This window comes from Ciconia boyciana, chromosome 3 (assembly GCF_034638445.1).
Source record: "Ciconia boyciana chromosome 3, ASM3463844v1, whole genome shotgun sequence".
Lineage (NCBI taxonomy): Eukaryota > Metazoa > Chordata > Aves > Ciconiiformes > Ciconiidae > Ciconia > Ciconia boyciana.
This window is the reverse complement of record NC_132936.1, coordinates 98,387,965-98,410,951: the sequence shown is the minus strand read 5'-3', so window position 1 is coordinate 98,410,951 and position 22,987 is coordinate 98,387,965. Positions and strand designations below refer to the sequence as shown.

At 38.6% G+C, this 22,987-nt stretch overlaps 1 protein-coding gene across 1 annotated transcript in view; it reads left to right on the top strand.

Annotated features, from left to right (window-relative positions):
* The window catches only part of PRKCE (protein kinase C epsilon), a 300,996-nt gene that overhangs the window by 268,647 nt on the left and 9,362 nt on the right, over positions 1–22,987 (top strand). The window contains exons 12-14 of the mRNA XM_072856761.1: positions 2,084–2,222; positions 4,593–4,781; positions 9,850–9,996. Of these exons, the coding sequence (XP_072712862.1) occupies positions 2,084–2,222; positions 4,593–4,781; positions 9,850–9,996 (475 nt within the window). The remainder of the gene's footprint in view (positions 1–2,083; positions 2,223–4,592; positions 4,782–9,849; positions 9,997–22,987) is intronic.

Here is a 22,987-nt window from a genome sequence, read left to right as displayed (position 1 = left end):
CGACTATATCTCCGTTCAATTCCATGGCTAGCATATGGGTGGCATTAAATGAAACTTAAACAATTTTAGGTCCTAAACCATAAAACGTAAACCATATCTGATAAAGCTAGTTTATGTGGAAGACAGTGGATTTACTGTTAGTGAGGTAAATCTGACTTTGTTTTGCCATGTCAGACCTCTTGTGCACGCACAAACCGCTTTGTAACATGTACACAGCACAACCGATCTCTACACGCACAGTACATCATCCAGTGCTTCCAAGGAGTGTGTGATTTACTGCATAGATATACCATGATTATGCAGACCTTGAGTAGTAAGTCCACTGTGTCCCAGAAATACCTGATTTGTATACTGTCCTGTGTACATGCTTGAGAAATATGTTAGCTACAGGTGGGCCAGCATGTTCAAAAATTTTGAAGAAGTGTCAAAAGAAAGAAGGGAAAAAAAAAAGAATATAATCCACCTACTGAAGTTAGGGCAATAGGGAGAAAAGAACATTTCTGGGGAATTCCCAGCATACTGTAGCCTTGGACATGTCCATAAAACCTCTTAACACAATGCAGCCTTGGAAGGGTTGTTTAATCATTTAATGTGTGTGAATGCTTCCACCATGTTACGGGGCTTGTGGTTCTAAGGTCTGGGGGCTGACAGGGAGACATTTCTCTGAAAAAAGTCCTCAGAGGAAGGTGAAGACTTTTCATCCCTCAGGTGGAATTTGTTGGCATAAAGGATTTTTGCAACAAAACCTCTATCTTTTCATAGGCTTTTGGGGTGAAATTTGTTTACAGAGGCTAGCAAGGGATTTTATTCCTCTATCTGGTTTAGAACTTGCCTACACATACTTTTTTTCTCATCAGTTTCACCTATGGAAATTTCTCTAATTCTTCTGGGAGAAAAGTTCTGATCAGAAAGTGTCCACACAGAGTCACCAAAGGACATGTGTTCTGCTTTTGTTCCTCACCTCTGTATGCATTCATACATACAATGCCTTCATTTATTACTGTGTATTTTTAATACATGGCAGAGGTACCTAAAGCCTAGACAGAAGTATAAAAATAAAATGGTCCGTACGATGTAAGTGGGGGGTTTTGCCTTTGTTTTATGTTTGTTTTATTATTTATACACGAGAAAATGTTTTTAATTGTGGGGCTTTATTCATGCAAGTGAGGGTTCTTTTATACATTGACTTTCCAGATCCTTTTATAGTTTAGTCTAAGGCAAGTGGCAGGTAAGTTAAATGGTACCTAGCATCCATTGTGTTGGAACAAGCAATAACCGTCAATGGTATATTTAGAAAGTGTGCAGAGGGCAAGACAGGAAAGGTGGATATCCCTTTCTCAACCTGTTTTTGACCTCACCCAATTTAATAACCGAAGAATTGTGTATTTTTGACACAAAGACATTTGTACAAGTGATCAGAGACAGCTGCTAAGATGTGTTGTTCAACAATGAATGCAAAATATTCCTGTGAGATTATTTTTAAGCAGGTTTAAACTGCAGAAAATAATGCTCCCAAAGATGAGAGCCTTATTTTTTATCCCTCTCGTTGCAATCTGAACTTTGAATTGCTAGTATATTAATTATAGTAATAAAAAATATATCTTAATATATATATTAAGAATCCAATTCAAAATAGTCCAAGTTTGAAAGTACCTATTAATTCAACCCATATGATAGAGTATGGGTAAATTGGTACTCCTTACTTTGTGCTAATGCAAAAATGGAGAATGGCTTCATTAGACATTGTTGACCTATTTCACATAGACAGAAGGTTAGATTTGTAGCAAACAAGACTCAGATCTTTTCCACACGTTTCTAATTCTGTCTTGAATACAGCTGTGCTTTCACGCAGCTAGAGAGTAAAGACCTGGTATTGCAAAGTGCTTGTCATTGCCTGCTTCCTTATTGCCTTTAACCAGGTCTGTTTAGTGACTGCTACCAACTTTTCATGCACACATGTGAAGGATGGTTTCTCGGTGTTTATGAAACCATCTATTTGTCATATTCTGTAGTTTATGATGAAATTAAAGAGCACATGATCAAAATTTGAGAGTTGATTTAATTTTGGGCCTTTTTATTTCAGGGACCTGAAACTGGACAATATTCTTCTGGACGCAGAAGGCCACTGTAAACTGGCTGACTTTGGGATGTGCAAAGAAGGGATTCTGAATGGAGTGACCACCACAACCTTTTGTGGCACACCTGACTATATAGCTCCAGAGGTATTTTGTTGAAGTGCACTAAGAATACAGATATTAAAATTAATCAGACTGTTACGTGTGTAATTTTAGACTTTTTACATGTAGATGAAAACAGTAGGAGATGCAAACTAGACTGTGCTGCAGTTTTTCCTGGGTAATCTTGCAGAAATTGGTTACTGTACTGCTCACAAGCAGTATTCCATGTTGATAGGAGTGGCAAAGCAGGGTTTTTCTGTTATTTGTTCCCTGAACTTAACCGTGTTCTTCTCCATACGTTCATTTCTGACTCAGCATCATTGTGAAAGCACCTGCTAGCCTTTAAGGTGCTAGATGCAACTAAGTACTGCCAGCACTGATCTTTAGTAGTTATAAAAGTGTTGTCAATTTTTCATGAGACTTAGAAGGGGATGTTCATATGGAAGGGACTGTATGTTTGGTGTCATTTTGCGTAGCATCTTTGTGGGAATATAATTTTTTTTCCTTTCTTTAAAGTATCTGTGAGTGAAAGATACTATGTTTGTGGTACTTCTCGTCATGTGGATGAACAGAAAGTATAGACTTGCATAGAAAAGTAGGAACTTTTCGTACGAATGCTGCATATCAGTTGTCAACATCCAAAGTCATTTCAAGGCATTCATTGGATAAAAGAAATTACTGAGAATTGTGCTTGTTTTACATATGCTAAATTTTAATATTATGAGATGCATTTCCAAGTGCCTAAAATTAATCAATGTTGTACAGTTAGTCTGCTAGGCAGACTTTGTCTGCTCAGTTTAATTAGTAACCTGTGCATCTTTCCGCTGAAGATTCAGTGTGCTGATTTAATGTAAAAGTTTCATTGGTTTATCTTTCATCAACCATAAATTTGCAGCAGGGAAAAATGTTAGTTTATTATTTGTTAGAGACAATAAATTAGAGATCCATATTGCTAGTGTCCATGGCTGTCAAGCTTTGGTGGCACAACTGATAAGGTGTGAATCATCTTGAAACTATCATAATATAAATGTGTGGTTTATGGACTTTTGAAAAGTATTCTGGCATTAAAAGAAAATAAATGCCAGTGTGACAGTTCTGGTTTTGTATGAATTCTTTTCTGATTCAGTATACTAATTGAGTCCTTTGGCAAATTCTTTGAAAATTATTATGGAAAACAAAGTAATAATAAGATCCCATGAACTGTTACATGAAATCCTGGTCTCACTGAAGTCAGTAACTCAGGCTTCCATTTTGTCATCTTAATTGCAGAAGTTTATCTCCTGCTTCTATTTCTCTTGCGTCATGGTGGTATGTTTCAATTTCCTTTTCTTTAGAAATATCTGAGTTCCAAAGAGTGCCCAGAACACTTGAAAAGCACACTTTTGAAGAATATCATTTTCTGTAGTTAATGTCTATAAAATGTAACATCCATTCAACTAAGAATCTAGTTGGGATGAAGACCTCTGTAATCAAATGTTACACTCATTTCTGTTTTTATGTTAAGACTGAATTTGGTTTTATATTGGTCGTGATTCCCAAATACAGCAGTAAGCTCACGGGGTTCACCACAAGGCTTCTGCCTGTAACACTAGTGTTGTTTAAGGAGGTGGTGGAGTTGTTGCCATTCCAACTCATTTTAAGGCAGTCAGCTTCACCTTAGTCACCCACTGCTTTCCCCCATCATGCTGAAACATTGCAGCCGAACTACAAGCTTCTTTTTAGTGGAGAGGAGCAAAGAATTAAACTTGTTCCTTGTACAACACTAGTTCTGTAACACCAATACAATAAAACTCCATAATGCTAGCCTACTACTTCCCACTAAAGGTATTTGCTACAAGGTTGAACTTGTGCCACGTGAAAAGTTGCAGCCAGTTATTCTGAAAGCAGAGGCAATTAAAGTGAGTCCTACAGCCATGTATTGTACAGTGTTTTAACACTGTAAAAAGAACTTGAACAAAAATGCTTTTGGCTTCCTTCAGCCCTACCTAAAAGACTAGAATAAATCTCTCAGATGACCGCAGCATTACAAGCTGGTTCAGTTTGTTTTGTTCAAGATAGAGACACGGAAATGTTTCACATTTTCCACCAATCTGTTTTGTATATGTGATCTTTTTTCCCCTATAGCGTGACCTGCTTTAAACAGTTTGGAAGGATATACAGCTTTTTTGCTCATGAGCATACTCTTTTACTCAGGGGACTGGTAAACTCAGTCAGTACTTCTGAGAACAACTACGCATTGACACTTAGCTGTGTTAGTGCAAATTGCATGGGTAAGAAACCATGCCTGCTGTTACCAAAATCAGTGTGGGATTTAGTCCTACTCAGGCACTGGGGGAAAGAAGGGGTGTATCATGTTGAAACACCAAGGGTGTTGTCTAACTTGTCTATTCAATCCAATCTCTTTTTCTATACTAGATCCTCCAGGAGTTAGAATATGGCCCGTCAGTAGACTGGTGGGCTCTGGGTGTTCTCATGTACGAAATGATGGCTGGGCAACCCCCCTTTGAAGCTGACAATGAAGATGATCTCTTTGAATCCATCCTTCACGATGATGTCTTGTATCCAGTCTGGCTCAGTAAAGAAGCCGTCAGCATTTTAAAAGCAGTGAGTCTTCCATTACTTGCTTTCCTCTTCCTCTTCATGGGTTTTTTGGGGATTGGGGATTTTTTGGGTTTTTTTTTTCCTTGATTAAAATTGAATTTGCTGAAAGTTGTTGAGAGCAGTCACCACTGGGAGTTCAAGCACAGTTCAGAGTGCCACTGTTAGGATAATGGGGCCTGGGATAAATTACACTGCTTGTGGGAAAGGAACAGAATGTTTGTATTCCACGCAGTTGTACACTGTATAAATCTGTGTACCGCAGATTCATGTTTCAGGGAAAACCCAACCAACTAGAACTGTGCTATCACTTTGACACTTTATATGCCGCATGTTCACTAGAGTGGGGGAAGCACTACGTAATTAAAGAAACAATGTTTTTATTTAACCCACTTACAAAATTTCCTGTCCCTCTGCCTTTCTTCCCCTATCATCAAGATGGGTTGAAAGCCCTTTATTTACAGCTGCATGTTCTGTTTTATAGCTCACATAACACTTCGATAAGCAGTCTTACTCTAGTGTAATTGTTTCTGCCCTGGTTGGTGTTTTTCAATATGAGTAGTGACTTGACAGAAATGTGTGTCACCAAATGCCACAATTTTTTTAATCAGTCAAAATGTGCCACTGGGCAGCTTTGGTTTTTAGACTGTCTTTCTAAAGTCAGGTTTACTTCATTAATGTGACACTGACATAAATCCTTCCTTCTGTGCTAGTATCATCCTAAAATAAAAAGCAAAACAAAACAGAAGCAGTATGCCAATCTCCATAGTTTGAAAACCTGAGGAGGATTTCTAGATTTAAAAAATCTTGGTTTTTATTCCAGTTTTCCACCTTCTTTGAAAGTGGAAAATTTCTACCTTTCCACTTCTATTTTTCTTTCAACATCTGGAATAAGGGAGACTTTCAATTAAGAGGGGGGGGAGTGTAAAGTCCTGCAGAGATCTTCACACAAGTTACATTTTGAAATTATGTATAAAACTTGAACGAATTCTGATTTTAACAGCAGTGGACAGGTAACACATTCTGCAGAAATGCCCATCTTGATCTTTTAATAAAAATATCTTCAGGCTCATTCTAGAGAGAGAGAGAGATGCTATAGCAGATGATTCAAAGCAGAAGTCGAAGTTAACCTCTCTGAATTATTTGCTGGGGTATCTCTTTTGCTCCGTTCACTGCAGTGAGAACATGGAGGATTTATTAAAGCTGACCTTTATACATATTCTACCTTCTCCCCCCAGATACCACTCTGATGACTTTTTATTAGCTGATATGATACTTTCATGCATCCATTTTTGTTCCCAGACCCTTCAATTATTTTCAGTTCAGCAATTAAAATGTATGGACATGAGCTGCAGAATTCAGGCTGATATCCAGGGTTCAGGGATTATTTTGGCATATTGTAAAGGGTTGTTGTCAATGTTCATATCTGCATCTGAATTTTACTGAGGTCTAGGAGATTTTCTGTAGTATTTTTGGTTTCACAGTCTGTAAGATCTGTTCCTTTGCCATCCACAGGCTCCTTCAGTGAATCTATGTTAACTGACCTTTCTGTTGTTCTGAATCATGGAAACATTTGTTGGAGGGGGAAATTTAACCGATAACTCTTGGTTAAGTGTGTAGTATGAGAGCCATTGTAACGATTAGGAGAAGGTGTTTGTTTTACAGAGGAAAGGGAGAAACAGATTTGGCAGTCAGAGCCTTACTGTTATCTAATTTGTGGTGCAAGTAGTGAGATGTCTGTTAATGTTATACATGTCATTCATTAACCACACACAAATGCAGACACAGAATCGGGCTGCAGGTGTAAACTATGTATTTTTGTGAATGTACATGCAAGGGTGTTAAACCCTCTAATTTCTTTTAAAGCTGACTTTGCTATAAATTTTCATGAGGCTGTTTTCCTGGGTCAGCATTTTGATAAGTAGACATGGTGGTTTGTATTTTGCTGTAGTTGTAGCTTTTTTTTTTTTTTTCCATCTTTCTGTCTAAAGTTAATCCTTAATGCCATTATAAACCTTAAAAAGAAAGTTGCATTCATTAAATAGATTTGTACTATAATAATAGATTATTTCTCATTGGACAAGATGTCTTCATTGGCATAAATTGATATAATTTAATGGATCTGTGCCAGTTTACACCATAAAAAGTAAACATTTCCTTACATTTAGCAACCTGCTGCCTATGCAGCTATGGTGTGAAACATGTCTGAAACTTCTGTTCTTCGTCTGATCCTTTTCCACATTCTATTAAATGAAGAACAGGAAAAACAGAGGAAAGAAAGAGTGTCTATGTATTTTACTGCTGAATGGTAGCAAGGGATTAACTTTGGAACACTTTGTTTCCTCACATTGTGCTTTGAGACATGGGTTTTGTTCTTTAGAAACTGTGTGTTTTTACACTCCTCCAAACAGCATGTAAGGAAAGTTTAATAAGAAGATGTTCTCTTGTATTAAGTAACAATGTTTTCTTATTTTCTGAAGAAACAGTTTTCCTGTTATTTCCAACAAAACACTAAGGAGAATAATTTTACAGCTCAGTATTACAAGGCGGCACGTTGCTTATCCCATGAAATCCCACAGATCTTATAGTCCTGTTTCTTTGAATTGACAGGAATTGCTATTTAAAATTCTTTCCTGTCTGGTAAGGAAAACAATTCTTCATTGAAATTAGCTCTGTGCTTCTTTGCAAGCAATGGAGAGAGGTTATGTCCACAGTGTATGTTCCCTGTGTACCCAGATGACAGAGATCTCTGGGTACAGAAGCAGCACTCTGTACCATTTATTTCAAGAAGGAAAATTTTGGGAGCCCTATGATCCTTGATTCGGGCCCCAAGTTGTATGGCTATCTCAGCAACCTTTTGCCCTGTTGTCATTTAAGTCAGTAGGAACTCTGATCTTAAAAGGCTTCTCTTTTCATAAAAGGAGGTTCCTGCCTTAATATGGGAAAATAAAAAGGCAACACTTACAGCTATGGCTGTCGGCTCCATTGGCAACCGTCTCATCAACACAGTACAGTTAACAGTTAGCTGTCTCTGCCCTGACAGTTGCATCATTGTTGATGCTGTTGATAATCAGGGAATAAATGTCAGCTTGTGCTTCAGAAATAGAAGGTGAAAAAATCAATATTTATTGCAGGGGATGAAATTTATAGAGTTAAATGTCCACTTCAGAAGTTTGAGATTATTTCATCGTATTTGCATATGATAATTTTTGTTTGTTTTAAGTATTCATTCTTAAAATTTGTTCTCCCTCATCATCCATTTCCAAGTTTCATGAAGTGTGTGAAGTACAGTACTAAACTGTACTATCTAGTCATCTTTTCATGTCCTGGGGTTCTTAAAAATGATATGTTCTGATGTTTTCCCTGCCTCTGGCTTAAAACAAAGATAGAGCATGGCAGATACTAGGATCAGATTTTACTTCTTTGATACCTGGATTATATGGTACAAAGAGCGTATCCTGTAGTTTCCGTGTTCTGTTTCTGCAGAATGTGTGACTGCTAGTTCCTGGCCTGCTTGCTTCAGTCCTGGAGGTGAAATAAAGCAGAGGAATGTAGGAATGCGTTTTGTGGTTTTCCAAGAGATCTCACCAAAGCACAGTAATCCTTCCAAAACCTATGTTTCTCCTGCCCATAGAAAATATGGCCTGTAGTTTAGATATGACTTGTCCACTTGCAAAAGAACTTGCGGAGCAGTTGAACACAAGACCAAAGAGAAGGATCATCTTCGGAGCGGCGCGTATATGTCAGAAACCACAGAGAGAATTGCCTCGCTGATCTATGTTATATCTTAAAAATGATAGCAATGGTATTCTCCTGTGGATGGTTGATCTAGCTATCTAAAACTATCTTAAGGGCTTCAGTAGCTACTTATCTAATAACTGGAGTAGTAAAGCAAGGGTATGCACTATAATGATTTATTTTGGGGGGTTTTTTTCTACGGATGTATAGTATAATGTGGTACCTAGGTTAAAAAGGCACTAAACAATTATCACCTTTTGTTTCATTTGTACACTTTTTTTTTTAATTTAAAACATGTTATAATAATGGCTGAATATGAAGTTACAGCAAAGCTTGGGATAATTCTATAATATGAGTGTGCATGTGTGTACAAGAACAGCAGTCGTTGCTACTTCAGTTGCAGGGATTCTGTGTCCACATGCATTAGGAAATAAGTAGAACAATTGCTAATAAAAGAAGGGAGAAATAACAGCAAAATGAGGAAAAATATTGTCAGCTGCCATCATTTGATATCAATGTCTTACACCAGTTGTACAGCTTTTTGCTGAAAGGAATAGTAAGAGTTTGAAGATGAGAAGTTTAGAGATTACCACACCAGAGGAGACCAGTTAGTTCCAGCTGCTGCCACTGGTGTACTAAAGATGAAAGGGAAGGTGCAAGTTATGTTGTGGAGTTTCTCACGGGAAGCTTTCTGCGGGTACTGATCACTCCATGCATTTCCTGAAATGTATGGACAGAACGCCTATAGTTCACATAGCTGCAGGTGCTGTTCTTACCTATATTAGAATAAAATCCTAGAAATTAGTAAGGAGGTTATGACTTCTCATGTGTCTGCTTGAATGGAGTGTATGGTTATGCAACCTACCTACCCAGAGAAAATAAACAACAGGAAGCATAATATGTAGCCCCTATGCCCCAAATTAATAGTTAAGATAGAGCAAAAAATTCCAAATAGACCATCTATTTGGAAGTGTCTCTGGAGGGTTCAATATTTTCTTTCTTTCCTTTAGTATTTTTGGCCAAAGCTGGAACTAGAAATGCTGAAAGAGAATCTGTTCCTGTAGCACTCCCAGCCACATGAAATTAGGAGGTCTCGGCAATCAGTTGAAAGAGCTTCCTGCAGGAAACTTACACTTCCGAGTCTCTGAATCTTCTAGTTTGGCTGGAACCTCTGAAATTTGGAAGGGCATCCTTGTTGCTCTTAGAGAAAAAATAACCTCCTGAAAGGGGACTGTCTCTAAAAACTAGGAATTGGAATGTGTAATTGAACTGCAAATCGTTTCCAGCCATTGCATTCATGTTTTAATTTTTTCCCTCTCCCTCCCCCACCCTGTAGTTCATGACAAAAAACCCAAATAAGCGACTTGGCTGTGTGGCATCACAAAATGGGGAAGATGCGATTAAGCAGCATCCATTTTTCAAGGAAATTGACTGGATTCTTCTAGAACAAAGGAAAATCAAGCCACCCTTCAAACCTCGGATTGTAAGTAGCAGTTTGCATAACATTCAGAGGAGACTTGGTTTGACAATTCTAGTTGTTGGCTTTTCTAAGACATGAGATTACTTGATTCAACATTTGGGGGTTGAAATAGTAACATAAAAACTGCGCTGAAAAGATTGCCTTGTCATTGTTTTCGTGAAGGTAAGTGTCAGGAATAGATTTAACGCACAGGAAGATGTTCATGTTCAGTCACATAAACCAGGAGAGGGTTCGAGGCCCTGTTTTAATTATTTTCCTGTGTTCCTAAAGATACCTTGATCGGAAGAGATTATTTCAGTTGGGTATATACTGCCTGTATTTTCTGTGTGAACTCTGCTACCGTACTGCGTTGCTGATGGCCACTGGATTTTGTAGTGAAAGAGAGAAGGATTTCTGATGAATAATATTTTAACTGAAGATACTTGAAAAAACAGCTTCCTGGGGGAAAGGAATATACGTCATGATTAGATAAATTGATGTACTTACATTTTCCTAGGTGATAATCAAGTATTTCTATTGTAAAGTAACAAAACATGTAGCAGCCCCACATACAGAAACTACAAAAGCCAAGCAAAAATGCCTTACTTATTCTTTTCTTCCTCTGGATGAAAATATTTACAGTTCACCAAATGTCAGCTTTTCAGCTGAGAATGTGCACAGTAAATTTTGTGCTTGAACAGTACAAGAGAATAATTTTATGATAAATCCTTTGAGATTGATTTGCATATTTTGACTTTGCACATTCCTAGTTACAATGTTTGATTTGCCTGTAAGTATGATCAAGGTACTTGTTTGTTTCTTTCTTTAGATAGTTCACAAAGGTATTTAAAAAAAAACTAAACAAAACTTTGGGCTCAACACTGAATCCTAACTTAAATTTAGAGGTGAAAAAGCCCCCTCTGTCATTGCAGAATTGCTGTCTGTCACATTTAATGCATTTACTTTTAGTCCGGTGAGATGCATTCCCCAAGTTACTTGTGTAGGCGGTGAAAGCGGGGCTGCCCATCCAGAACAGGAGCCTGAGGGAGCTGCTCTGTGTCCACTCTTGGAGAAGTCTCTCCCTCTCCCTCTGTAGCTATGCAGAAAGGGCCCAAAGGGATTAACAACTGTACGTGAAAGTTAGCCCTTGTGAATGTCTTTCTAGGAGTAATAGGAAGATATAATGTTATCATATGGGTAAGTTTTTCTTAATATATTTCTTGGAGAATGGAAACCTTGTAATGCGGTAGCTACAGGCAGAGGGATGCCTGAGCCAGCCCCTCTCCTGGAAAGGGTCCATCCAGCTGGGCATGCCGGCTCCCTTACCCTGCTGCCCAGCGCTGCTCTGGAGGTGTGGCCAGGTTGCGCCTAGTGCCTGAGCTGACTTACATATCTCTGCACCGATGCAGGAGGTGTAAACCCCAAATTAACCCTGTTAGTATCTGTCTGAAGCCTATTTAATACTGTAACTAACTGCTTTCCAGTCAGGTTCCACAGTTGCAGACGTAGTTGCAGCCAGCCTTGGTTGGTGTTTAGCTGAGTTGCGTGCGTGTAGCTCTTTTCCCGTTTTCACAAGAATTTGGCCTTTCGTCTCACAGTAATTTTTGTTGCTTTGCTCAGTATTCATCAATGTTTTAGCAATACAGTTATCAAACCAGGATGCACAATTCCAAAATAATTTGCACTTTATGCCTGCATCTAGTGAGTCCCAGATTTCTCACATCTAGTCTGTTTATTGGCTGTTTTCCTTTCATGATCAAGATGCACAGTCCCTTTGACAATAGGTATTTTTATGAGGCCTTTATTATTGTTGTAAGCATTCCTGCTGCGGCGGTCCTTCTTAAAAGTCAGGAGGGATTTAGTATGTCAGACATTTTTATTCGTTGCTGATATAAATACCTTCTACCTTCTCGGTGCAGCTTCTTTCTCTTTCTGGTAATTATTTCACTGCTGTTATATTGTAAAGCCATTCCTATTTTATTCATTCCTGTTATTTTGTTCCTTTTCTCCTTTTCTGCTTCCTTTAATGGTATTTTAGTTGGATATTTCAGTTTTAGTAGTGATTTCAGATCATTTCAGAGTAGTCCTTTATATAATTTTCAAGACAGCTGCTTGCTCTTTAATAATTGTTATGGTGATTTTATACATCTTTATTTACACTTTTTCTCATTTTTCTTCAGGCTGCTTCTATAATGTTGGATTTTCATACTACTTCTTTCCATATTGTATATGCCAACTTTCTTTATTCTACCAAATTTGATTCCTGCAGTCTAGTAGCTCTGTATGCTTGGTTTTTTCTGAACTCTTTTTTTTTTTTTTTTCTTTTATGGTGGTGAATTCAGATAATATGTAGTCTGTGTTACAGGCATCTGTATTATTTTCATGTTCTCAATCTGCTTTCCCTAAGATATCTTCCCCAGTGACCTGGTCCTATCAACTTTTACTGATAACTTTTCTACACTTAGAAAGGGTATACCTTATATATTTACACTATGTTTATGACCCATCAGCTGTTTTGTACCAGCTGTATAAATTTTGCAATTGTTTGGATTTTGTTGTTGTGTAGAAATCCTTGAGCAAGATCATACTGAAATTTTTACAAGATCATACTGAAATTTTTACTTGTCCACTTAAAATTGAATGTTTTGTTAGTTGGAAAGTAAAGTGCGATTTATATCTAGGCTGGAGAGAAAGATCACACAAATAAAATCTAATTATTAATTATGCAACTTCAGAAATGGTAAAGGAATCTAAAGCAGTAAATTTCAAATGCTGAAAAGGTGATTTTGGATACTTGCCAAGCTAGAAGAGATTGCACTTACTTTGAAAAATATAGGAAAGAGGGAGAAGGTAAACACTAACAAAATAAAGTCTACTTTAAAATCTAGATAGAGAGTTCCTCTCTAAATTCAGTTGTGGGTGTAGCATTGAGATTCATTGATTCAGATTAACAAGTGTAACTGTTCCATAGCTGTGGAATAACTATGGAAAAAACATTAACTAATGCCTGTGTTGGGAATGTTTTCTGGTTTTTAACATCTTTCAGTATTGATAAAGGGCTGTTGATTATTTAAAAGTGACTTGTAATGTTAAAAGGGGATTAAAAAATATATTTTTAATCTTACATTCAGAAGAGTCTAGATCTGTGAAAATAGCTGTGAGAAGAGAGGCCAGATTATTAGTCAGAAAATAGACATTCTTGCATGTGATATGTGAGTGTACATATGTGTAGGGAAGGAAGCATATAATGCATATATAGTCATTTGTGCATTCAAATTGAGTTTTGCATGCACATACAAAATTTGGCTCATGCAAGAATGCATATATTTACAAAGGTATTCATCTATTTTCTGACCAACTATTAAGATGACTAAGGGGGGAAATTTTATAATTACTATATCATACACACTTTCAAAAAAACCCAAAACATAGGGTCTATTCAAATGAGCTCTGGGCACTATAAAACGCTGACACTAAACAAGTAAAGTCATTAGGGAAAATGGTCAAACACTGAGGTCCTGTCAGACAATGGAATAATCTGCCAAGGGAGGTCACGGAGGTGCTAGTGTGGAAACAAACCTTGCTTCACTTCTGCCTCACTACTCCGCTGATCCCAAAACACGTGAGTTCCTTGGTTAGCACAGCTGTCTTCCTTTTCTATTACCTTTTATCCTTTCTCTGCCACGATAGATTTTCTGAAGATCTATATTACGTGGTACTGTAAGGCCTGTGCTTCTCCATAGTTCAGGTATGTCTCTTCAGCTCTGCCAGCCCTAAGTCTGAATTTTTCAACTGGACTTGGAAGAAACACTACATGGCTATTTATTAGCCAGACTTTCAGGGTTTGTTTTTTAAAATCTCATTCATGCTGTGAATGTATGCAAACATATTCCTTATTATACCAGAAATATACCATTAATGTCTTTCTAGTTTGTACATGATTTGATTTTTCTAATGATGTTTTGGAAGTTGAAATTTCTTGTTTTCAGCCTTGGAATGAAAATTACCAAAGTCCAAAAGAAAATTACTAAAGTCCAAAACTCGAAAAACTATGTTTTCTGAAAGCTTACAAGAGTGCCCTGGGCAGAGCACTCATACAAGTGGCTGAGGTTTAGATTGCTAAGCAGTGACAGGAGTGCCACAGCAGGTTGTGCTAGGTGGAGACAATGGAAGCAGATTTGGTGGCCCTGAAACCTGCTGTGAAGGATCTTTGGCTCCTGCTCCAGCTTAATGACTTGGAATAGAGAATACGAAGGGGTGAAAATGCACTGGGGCCTAGTCCTATGATACATATTATCTACCAGCCCTTCCTTTCATAAATCCCAAATTATGAGGCTTTTCAGTGGCAAAATTGATTTTTTTATATATATATATATTATGGTTTACAATACTGAGGGTTTCTCCCATGTAGAGCTATTATAAATGTTAAGCTGCTATAGAAAAAGTAATAGCTCTGGGGCATGTACATTAGAAATCAAGCAAACTTTTGAACAGCTTTGAAGAGGATATTTGTTACATCTAAGCTCCAGTGACCTTGACAGTGTCTCTGGAAGATCATTTCCTCTGTTCTTAAAACCTAATTCTTAGAGTTTCACAGACTGTCTTGAAATTTTCTGAATAATGTTATTGTTCCCTGCTGCTTTTAATGCAGACATGAATATGTAATTGCATATGCAAGAAATAAGTACAGTTTTAGTGCAGACAGATATCTTGCAGACAGTTATCTTTTCTCCAGAGCAACTGTTGTGAGACAGAAATCCCTTTGAGGCACTTTATTCCTATGTTGAGATATTTTGTCTCATGTATTCTTCCTGGAATTTTATTCCATTTGGAGAATGAAATTTCCCTCATCAGTAGCTATAACACCAGGCTATGGTTTGCAACATAATTTATTGCCCAAGAACCACAAAGGCCCTGATATAGTATTCAATGATTGTCTGCTGTCCATCTTTCTTTGTTTCCATGGTTATGTTCCTGGCTTGGTTGAATTGGTTATTTCCATTTTCAAAGTGCATTTGCCATAATACAAATGAAAACCAGGGTGCAGTAGGTTAATTTCTTTCCAAAGTCATTAATATGATGGTAGGCGTGGTAGATCTTGCCTAGTGACATGATGGGATGATTCTGTCTATCCCATAATAAGATCTGTGTTAAAAACAGTGATTGAAACAGATTGCCACTTCACCTTGAATGTGTATTGATGAAATTTGTATTGTCTCAAGTTGTTATTTACTGTCAAAGCTTATATTTGAAACAGTGAAGCAAAGGTATATTTTGTCATATTTTGCTTTTCACAGAATCACAGAATTTCCTCAAGCTACTCCATATCTTCTTAGATTCCCTGCAATAAATTCTTTGTGCCATTTCTGAGAGCACAGCTGGCCAGCTGCAGGCTTTCCAGACTGAACTTGTGGCCTGCTGACATGCCACTAACGTCAGCCAGTGAAGCTCAGAGAGGTGTGCACAAGTGGCGTAAAGATACACAATATCCCAGTCCTACTTGCCAGGGATGGAGGAACATCACTGCCCAAAATTTGTTGCTCATTTGGCTGAAGTCAGTGGTAGCCTCATAGGAGTATCAATTTCATAGAATCATAGAATGGTTTGGGTTGGAAGGGACCTTTAAAGGCCATCTAGTCCAACCCCTCCTGCAATGAGCAGGGACATCTTCAACTGGAACAGGTTGCTCAGAGCCCCATCCAGCCTGACCTTGAATGTTTCCAGGGATGGGGCATCTACCACCTCTCTGGGCAACCTGTTCCAGTGTTTCACCATCCTCAGTGTAAAAAATTTCTTCCTTATATCTAGTCTGAATCTACCCTCTTTTAGTTTAAAACCATTCTGCCTTGTCCTATCACAACAGGCCCTACTAAAAAGTTTGTCCCCATCATTCTTTTAAGCCCCCTTTAAGTACTGAAAGGCTGCAATCAGGTCTCCCTGGAGCCTTCTGTTCTCCAGACTGAACAACCCCAACTCTCTCAGCCTTTCCTCATAGGAGAGGCGGTCCATCGCTCTGAGGGATTTCTTCTTGGTTTTTGTAGAATTAGACCAGCACAATAAAATCACTCTCATATTTCTTACATTGTTGGTCACAGTGGCTCAGTGTGCTGTGAGGAGCTGTGAGAGCGGAGGAAGCTGTCAGGCACTGCGCAGCAAGGACAATCTCACCGCAGGCACACTCCTGTCCTTTGAGGCTGAGTTTTCACTGTCAACCCTTGAAACGTGCATGCGGACAGACTTGTCGTTTTCATCCACCCTGTTGTAAATGTCAGGGATAGGAAAATTTGAGACTTTGACTAAGATGTCCTCAACATGAAAAAGCTGAAGAACTCTGAGCCAGAGGGTAACACAAAGCCTGGTAAAACAGATGTTTGCCATATGTATTTCTTTTTAGCAATTAAGACAAAGTTTCATCGCTAATGGCTTTATCAGTGCCTGTGGCTATCCATTCATAGTGTGGCTTTATGGAGATGAAGTTAACAAAATAATCACATTACGATGATTTACTGTGAACGTGCGGCTTTCACAGAACAATACATTATTTTAATTTTCTCTATGCATTCATAATTTCTTGGTTTTCCATTTTAAAAGCTTGCTTTCTTCAAGAGCATTAGAAACAAAATGAACAAGATAGTCTATTGCAGAATTGTATCTTGCAGTATGGAGTAACAGCAGCTGCTGCCGGCCCATTTAGTTCATCTAGTGTAACTCCCTTCGTTTTGCAGCCTCTTCCATTCCTACTGTTATATCATTGAGAATGTTTTCTGAATATTTGTGTGTTCCTTCTTCAGTTCTGACTTCTCAGGGGTACATAGTTGGTCTAGCAGCTAAAACCAGAGACCCAAGAATTGCAAAATATAGAAGTTCTTCTACCAGATTTTCTAGAAACTCATGAAGTGGTCCAGGGTTCATCAGCTAAACTTTTCATCCCCCAGTTTCCACTTTGTGGTAATCTCAGGATGTTTAATGCTAAGTTCTGTGACAGCAAAAAATATGACTGAGAAGTGTTAGAAACCAAATGCTCAAGATCAGCCTGGCTTTTACATTAACTGAACGCGTAGCACTTCCCTTGGAAGAGTGTTCTGTGCTATACCAGACCTCAGTGTTAGCAGATTTCATCTTGATTGTCATTCTCAAATTTCCTATGGTAATTTGCACCTCTCTCAGCTCCTGTAACTCTAAAATAATCATTAACTGTTATCGATGTCCCTCCCCCCTTAGTTATCACTATCTGAGCCACATTGTCTGTATGCAGTTTCCTTGTGAACCTAAACTCCCTTGTTAAGTCTTGACTTAAGGATGCCAGCAATGTGTCCTTTTTCAGTTTTGCGCTGCAGCAAAGGTTTGAAATAAAATCATTCCCAAATACAAAATTCTAGTCCTAGCCAATGATTGTGGGTTACAACTGGAGTCAGTGAGCACTGGGAACTTTCCCCCTCCCCTAAATGAGTGAAAAACTGGCAAATTTTGGCAGCCCTTTGTCGATGACTTATGAGAAGCCAGATGCCCACAGTGTTTGGAAACTGGGTAATAAATAGCAAATACAAATCAGCACCTACGGAGTGTGCAGCTGGCCTGTTTGCACAGGGAAACAGGCAGAGGCCGCACCTGCCTAATGGGTAGGTGCCTCACTTCAAGGGCTCCCGAAAATGTGTTCAATTAGAGAGGTGTGTGTTTAAATTGCTGCAGCAACCGTCTGCTTACTGTGAAATATGGCTGGAATCCTTAAAGAGGGACCACGTTTCTGGAGAAAACTTTCAAATATATTAGCCTACGTAAGTTTTATAATCTCAGATTTGTTTTCATACATGACTGCTAACAGGCAAAGATTTTTTTACTTTTTAACGAGGGATTTTTAACCTGGTGTTGGGAAGTCATGATACTGTTTTGGTGGGGTTTTTTGGCACGCCTCTGTTTTTTTTGTGACAGTGGATTGTATCATCATACGTGCAGAATTATGACTTTGCCTTTACGCTGTGGGGAAGAAGCCCTGTAAAATGCAGTATCATTCAGTAACACCAAAAGGAACTTAGGAAATTACAGGCCAAGTAAATTTCTTTTTGTATAAATGTTCTCTCTTTTCAAGTTTGCTTCAGTGTGAATGTCCCTCTTTAAGGTAAGGCCTTCAATATGGGGAAAATGTCAAGGTAGGTCCATTTTTAGGCCTAATAACCTTGAGGTGTCCCTTCAGTTTCATAATATATTTCCATTCAGTCATCAGTGCATGGCAATGAGCATTTAGCAGATGGGCACGCAAGGGGCTATACTGCATGCTTTTGCATGAAGTGTTATGCTTAGATGAAACACTGGGGAGTGATCTTGAGACCTCAGACCCTCATGTACCATTGTTAAACATTGCACATTATGTATTCCCCACTCGCTGCAGGCATTTCAGGCATAGGAAAACAGTGGGCTTTCTTCTGAGAGTGACACCGTGGTGATTAATACTGGTGTACAAAAAAGGTTTAGAAACAGGGAAGAATCTGTATTTGTCAGAACGGTTAACATATATCCTTTCTAAAAACTGAAGAAAAATGGATGTGGGCTTTCAGGGCTTAGCCTTTTTATTACAAACAGCCATAACAGTTGAAGTCCAACTTTCTGGTTTTTGCACGCTGCCCCTGCCACAGGGTATCATGAATTAGAATATTTAATGTCAGCTGGTTCCTAAAAGATATACTTTTCTGCTACTGGTTCAAGTGTTAGCCAGGTCGCTGCTGATTGAGAAGCATTGACTATTGGCAGGCAATGAAGTTCAAGATCTCAGATTAGCTTGCAGTAGACAGTTGTGAACAACCATACTGTAACTGCCTGCAACATAGTTTGTACCAATAGGTCTATCATGTGGCTGGGCAGGGCAGAGAAGTCTGTGACACTTCTGCCTCTTCCCTCAGTGAAGTAAAGGACTTTGGTTTCCAAAGCATTTCAAATAGCTTGGAACTTTGTACAACCACTAAATTTGCTCAGAGTGTAAGCATATAGCTTTTGAGGAGCCTATGTGCAGCTTGCATCACAACTTAGAGAAATCAAGAGTGAGCTGGTATTTTTAAGGGATTTCAGCAGTGTTTGTTTGGATGAACAAGGTTCTGTTTTCCCAGAATTTGCTCATTCAGTTAGTCTTATTTTTTGTTTCTTACTCTCTTCAGCATCAGTGCCTGCAGCAGCTGTTTTTAGCTGTGATTACCACAACACTAGAATTACAGAAGTTTGAAAGCTACTTCCCAGCACTGCAGGTTCCCAAATATTTATAAGTTAAACAACTTTTATTATGCTTCTTTTGATTCTGCACTGGGGATCCAGCAGTATTTGTTTGGTTTTGTTGAGTCCTGGTCTTACAGCACTAAAATCTTTTCATACCAAATAATTAAGTTCATTTAATCATCTGTTAAATGTATATTTTTAAGTGGTACCCATTGGAATGGAGTGATAAGCAGCCAGAGCATTCCTGCTTTCCTTTTGGGCTTCCTCAGAGTAAGACAAATTCTGTTTCACTTTTTGGCTGCTTTAATCTCCAGTGCTGTTTTCAGAAAGTAATCTAAACCATTAAATGAATTCATATTATCATGATTACTTACAGTACATTCTTAAGCATTCAAACAGAAATATTTTATTGTTATATTAATGTCGATATAAATAATATTCCTGGGTTGGGCCTATTTCTGACATCGTTAAAAGCTATTGGCAAAACACCAGGTGATTTAAGAAGCAGCAAAATCTGGCTATTTATCAGACCGTGGAGAGGAATGTATCAGAAAAAAGCAAAGACTCGTCTAAGGCTGGCAGTCCATGACTAGTCCCATTCAAAGCTGGAGTCCGGTGAACACAGAGTATAAGAGCAGCTTTGGCTTCGGGTTTATTTCTCATGCAGGACCTTTTGTTAGCCATATACCATGATAATGCAAGCGTAAAGTTAACAACAGTGACTTACTGGGATGTTCATCTGAAATGGGCAGCAAAAATTTGTCAATGTATGCGTTCACAACTCTGCATACTAGTGCAAAACTTAATTCCTTTGGCATTTGCACTAATATGCAGATGTTGACCTGAAGCAGCTGATATGTGGACACTTACCTTCAGTAGCAGGACAGGGAAGGCATCTTGAAATGGTAAGGAATCCTAGCACTTCATTAACTGCTGCTTTCGTCTTGTTACACTGCTGTTTTGTTACAAGTGATTTTGTTACTGTGGAGGCACAGACCTTGTACTGGTCCTCTCAACAGCATGCTCCAGGAGTCATACGCTTAAATTATGTGAGATGAGGGGAACTCAGTCTAGATATTTGAAAAACCTTAAGCGCAGATCTTGTTCCTTGGTTTGCACGCCATATTCATGTTTGCAAAGGACCTACAGAAGAATTATTCCCTTTGCTTAATTATGGAGCATGGAAAAGAAGGAGTTGAAGGTCATGACTGCCCATGACTCTCTGAAGGATTGTGTTTGTATTTGACAAGAACAAGAAGAAAGAGAAATTGAATTTGTGCCCTCAGGTCTGCAATAACAGCTCGAGTTCCCAGCAAGATGAGGTTCCTGCTGTGCAAAAAGCCATATAAGTGAGAGACGATCAAGAGACCATAGATAATGATAGACAGAGAGATCACAATCCATGTATAGGAGATCAAAAATAGGAAGAAAATTAGATGCATAGTGAGGAGAAAATTACTCAAGCTCAAAGCAGATCAGTAGCAGAACCAAGAACGAAACCTGTGTCACTACAAACTCTGCTATGTCTTACTGCACTCTTTTAATAAAACCGTGTTCCAAAAAAGCAGTTCCAGTGTCTGGAGGAAAGGTAGAAAGGAGATACATTGTGATGCAGAAGTAGTAGGCATTCATGCATAATTGTGGAATGCCTTTTTTTTTTTCCAGTCTACAATTTGTACGAGTATGTGCGTTAGTTTCAAAAAAAAGACAGCAGCTTCTGCTGCTTTCTAAAAAGTCACGTATATCTTTATTTTAATCTGTCTTTGCAAAGGCTTAAAAATAGTCATTAGGCTTCAAAATACGATCTCTAACAATTCAGTAGTCTTAGAATTAAACCATCATTGTTTAGGTTTCTCCATTTGTATAAGGTGAGACCTGCTATACCATTTCTCTGTATGAAAGCCCATCATATGCATCATCCATGTCAAACTAAAAGCTTTATTCTTAATGAGATAGAGATCACCATCAAAGAGCATGAGTTTCCTGAAATGTTTTGAAGAGAGCAGTCTTGCCAAAAACTCTGTAGCATTCCTGCTCTATGGCCTATGGTGCAAACCGTTCTAGTGTGTAGCTGAGTCTTGGACTGATGCTCCCACTGTACGTGCTTGCTATTACCCTTCATGCTGTGGTGTTTCTTTGCATCCAGTATCACAGTGCAGATGTCCATGCCTCCTCAATAGAGGAGGGGCTCAGAATCAGAAGGTACTGCTATATATTTATAATTTAATAACACATTCAGAGAGGTTTTCATAATGTGTTACTTTTCTGTAATTAAGTGCGTTAGGTGGCTGTAGGCAGAATAAAACATTGGAAAATCAGTTGATCAGTATTTATTCAGGATACACGGCAGAGATATGAGTCCTGAAATGTTTCATTACGTCGTTCACCTATTCACTAGCATCAGATTCTCCTTATTCCTTGTCTTTGTGATTGCTTAAAGAATGGAAAGCAAAGTAAATCTATTGATCTTTTACGGAATAAATCTGGTCAATATCTCAGTGCACTGCTAGACAGTCTGTATTTGGGTGATTTTTCAGTGATTTGTGGGATATCTCCTTGAAGCCACTGGAATTCTGGGGACGTGTGCCCTAGACGTACCAACTCACCTGCATCACTTTTTTCTCTTCTTTGCAAGTCAGCTCCATTTTCTGGGTATAGCCAGTCCTTTGTGCTAAAGTGCTAGTTATCAGGAAGACAAAAAGGCTTCCACACATGTATTTGAGGACTCACCAGCAGGTGGTTTAGCATGTTGCAGATGCACCAGCCCCGACTACTCTAACTCTGCCGTAACAACAATGGTTAAAATGCAATTTCAGGAGAACACAACTAAAAATGGACTGATCTTGGATGTGTGCCAGAATGTAAGAGGGGAGGTGACATTGGTGATCATGACCTTAGAACAGCTGAGGATATCAATGGAGGCTTGCCAATATAATGTGAATTAGAGAGCTGCATATATAAAATCTGCGCTACAGAGTGGATCATAAAATTTGCAATAGGAATTGCATTGTGCAGATGAAGAGTATTTTCATGTGATTGTTCCATTACTTTCTCTTCTTGTATTTCCTCCCCACTTGAAGAAATATGAAATTGTTTTCCATGTAGTTAAAGCCCCAAAGAAACCTACCATAAGGGGAAAATAGTGTAGAAATTCAGAAGTTGGCACTCTTCCCCTGCAATTTTTTTCACTCCAAAAAATGCATGTATTCTACCATAGCATAGCTTATATGTAGTGGTTATGTCATGACTAAGTCCTAATGGGAGCAAGCCTTGATAAGGTGGATAAGATGGATCTTGAGGCTAAAGGACTAACCACAGGTGGGAAGCTGTAGTGCTGACCTCCCCTGCAGCTCCTGTGAAGTCTATCTCTGTCGATGTTTTACACAGAGATAACTGTTGTGCTTTAGCAATCAGGCTGTGAACAAAGCAGGTTTGGTATGTATAGCTTTAGTGCTGTGTACTCGTTCATGCTAAAACCATACCCAGATATGGCCATAGGGGACAACAGTTTTGCAGCAACTTCTTCTGGGTAAGGTTCATTGCCCAGACTGCGAACACAGGGTGGTTGTCAGTGAACCTGCAGAGCTTTGATTTGGTTTGCCTTTCTGTTTGTTTTGTTGTGGTGGTTTGGGGGTGTAGGATAAGAGAAAGGCTGTGCCAAAGTGAAATACTAAGGCTGGCATCCTGGCCATGTAGTCATTATATGTTTGTACCCCCTAATTGTTTAGGTTATTCCTCCTTCCTACTTGACCCATTTCACATTCCTAGGAAAGATGCATACTGTTTCAGTATAAAGGTGGTTTCAGTTTACTGG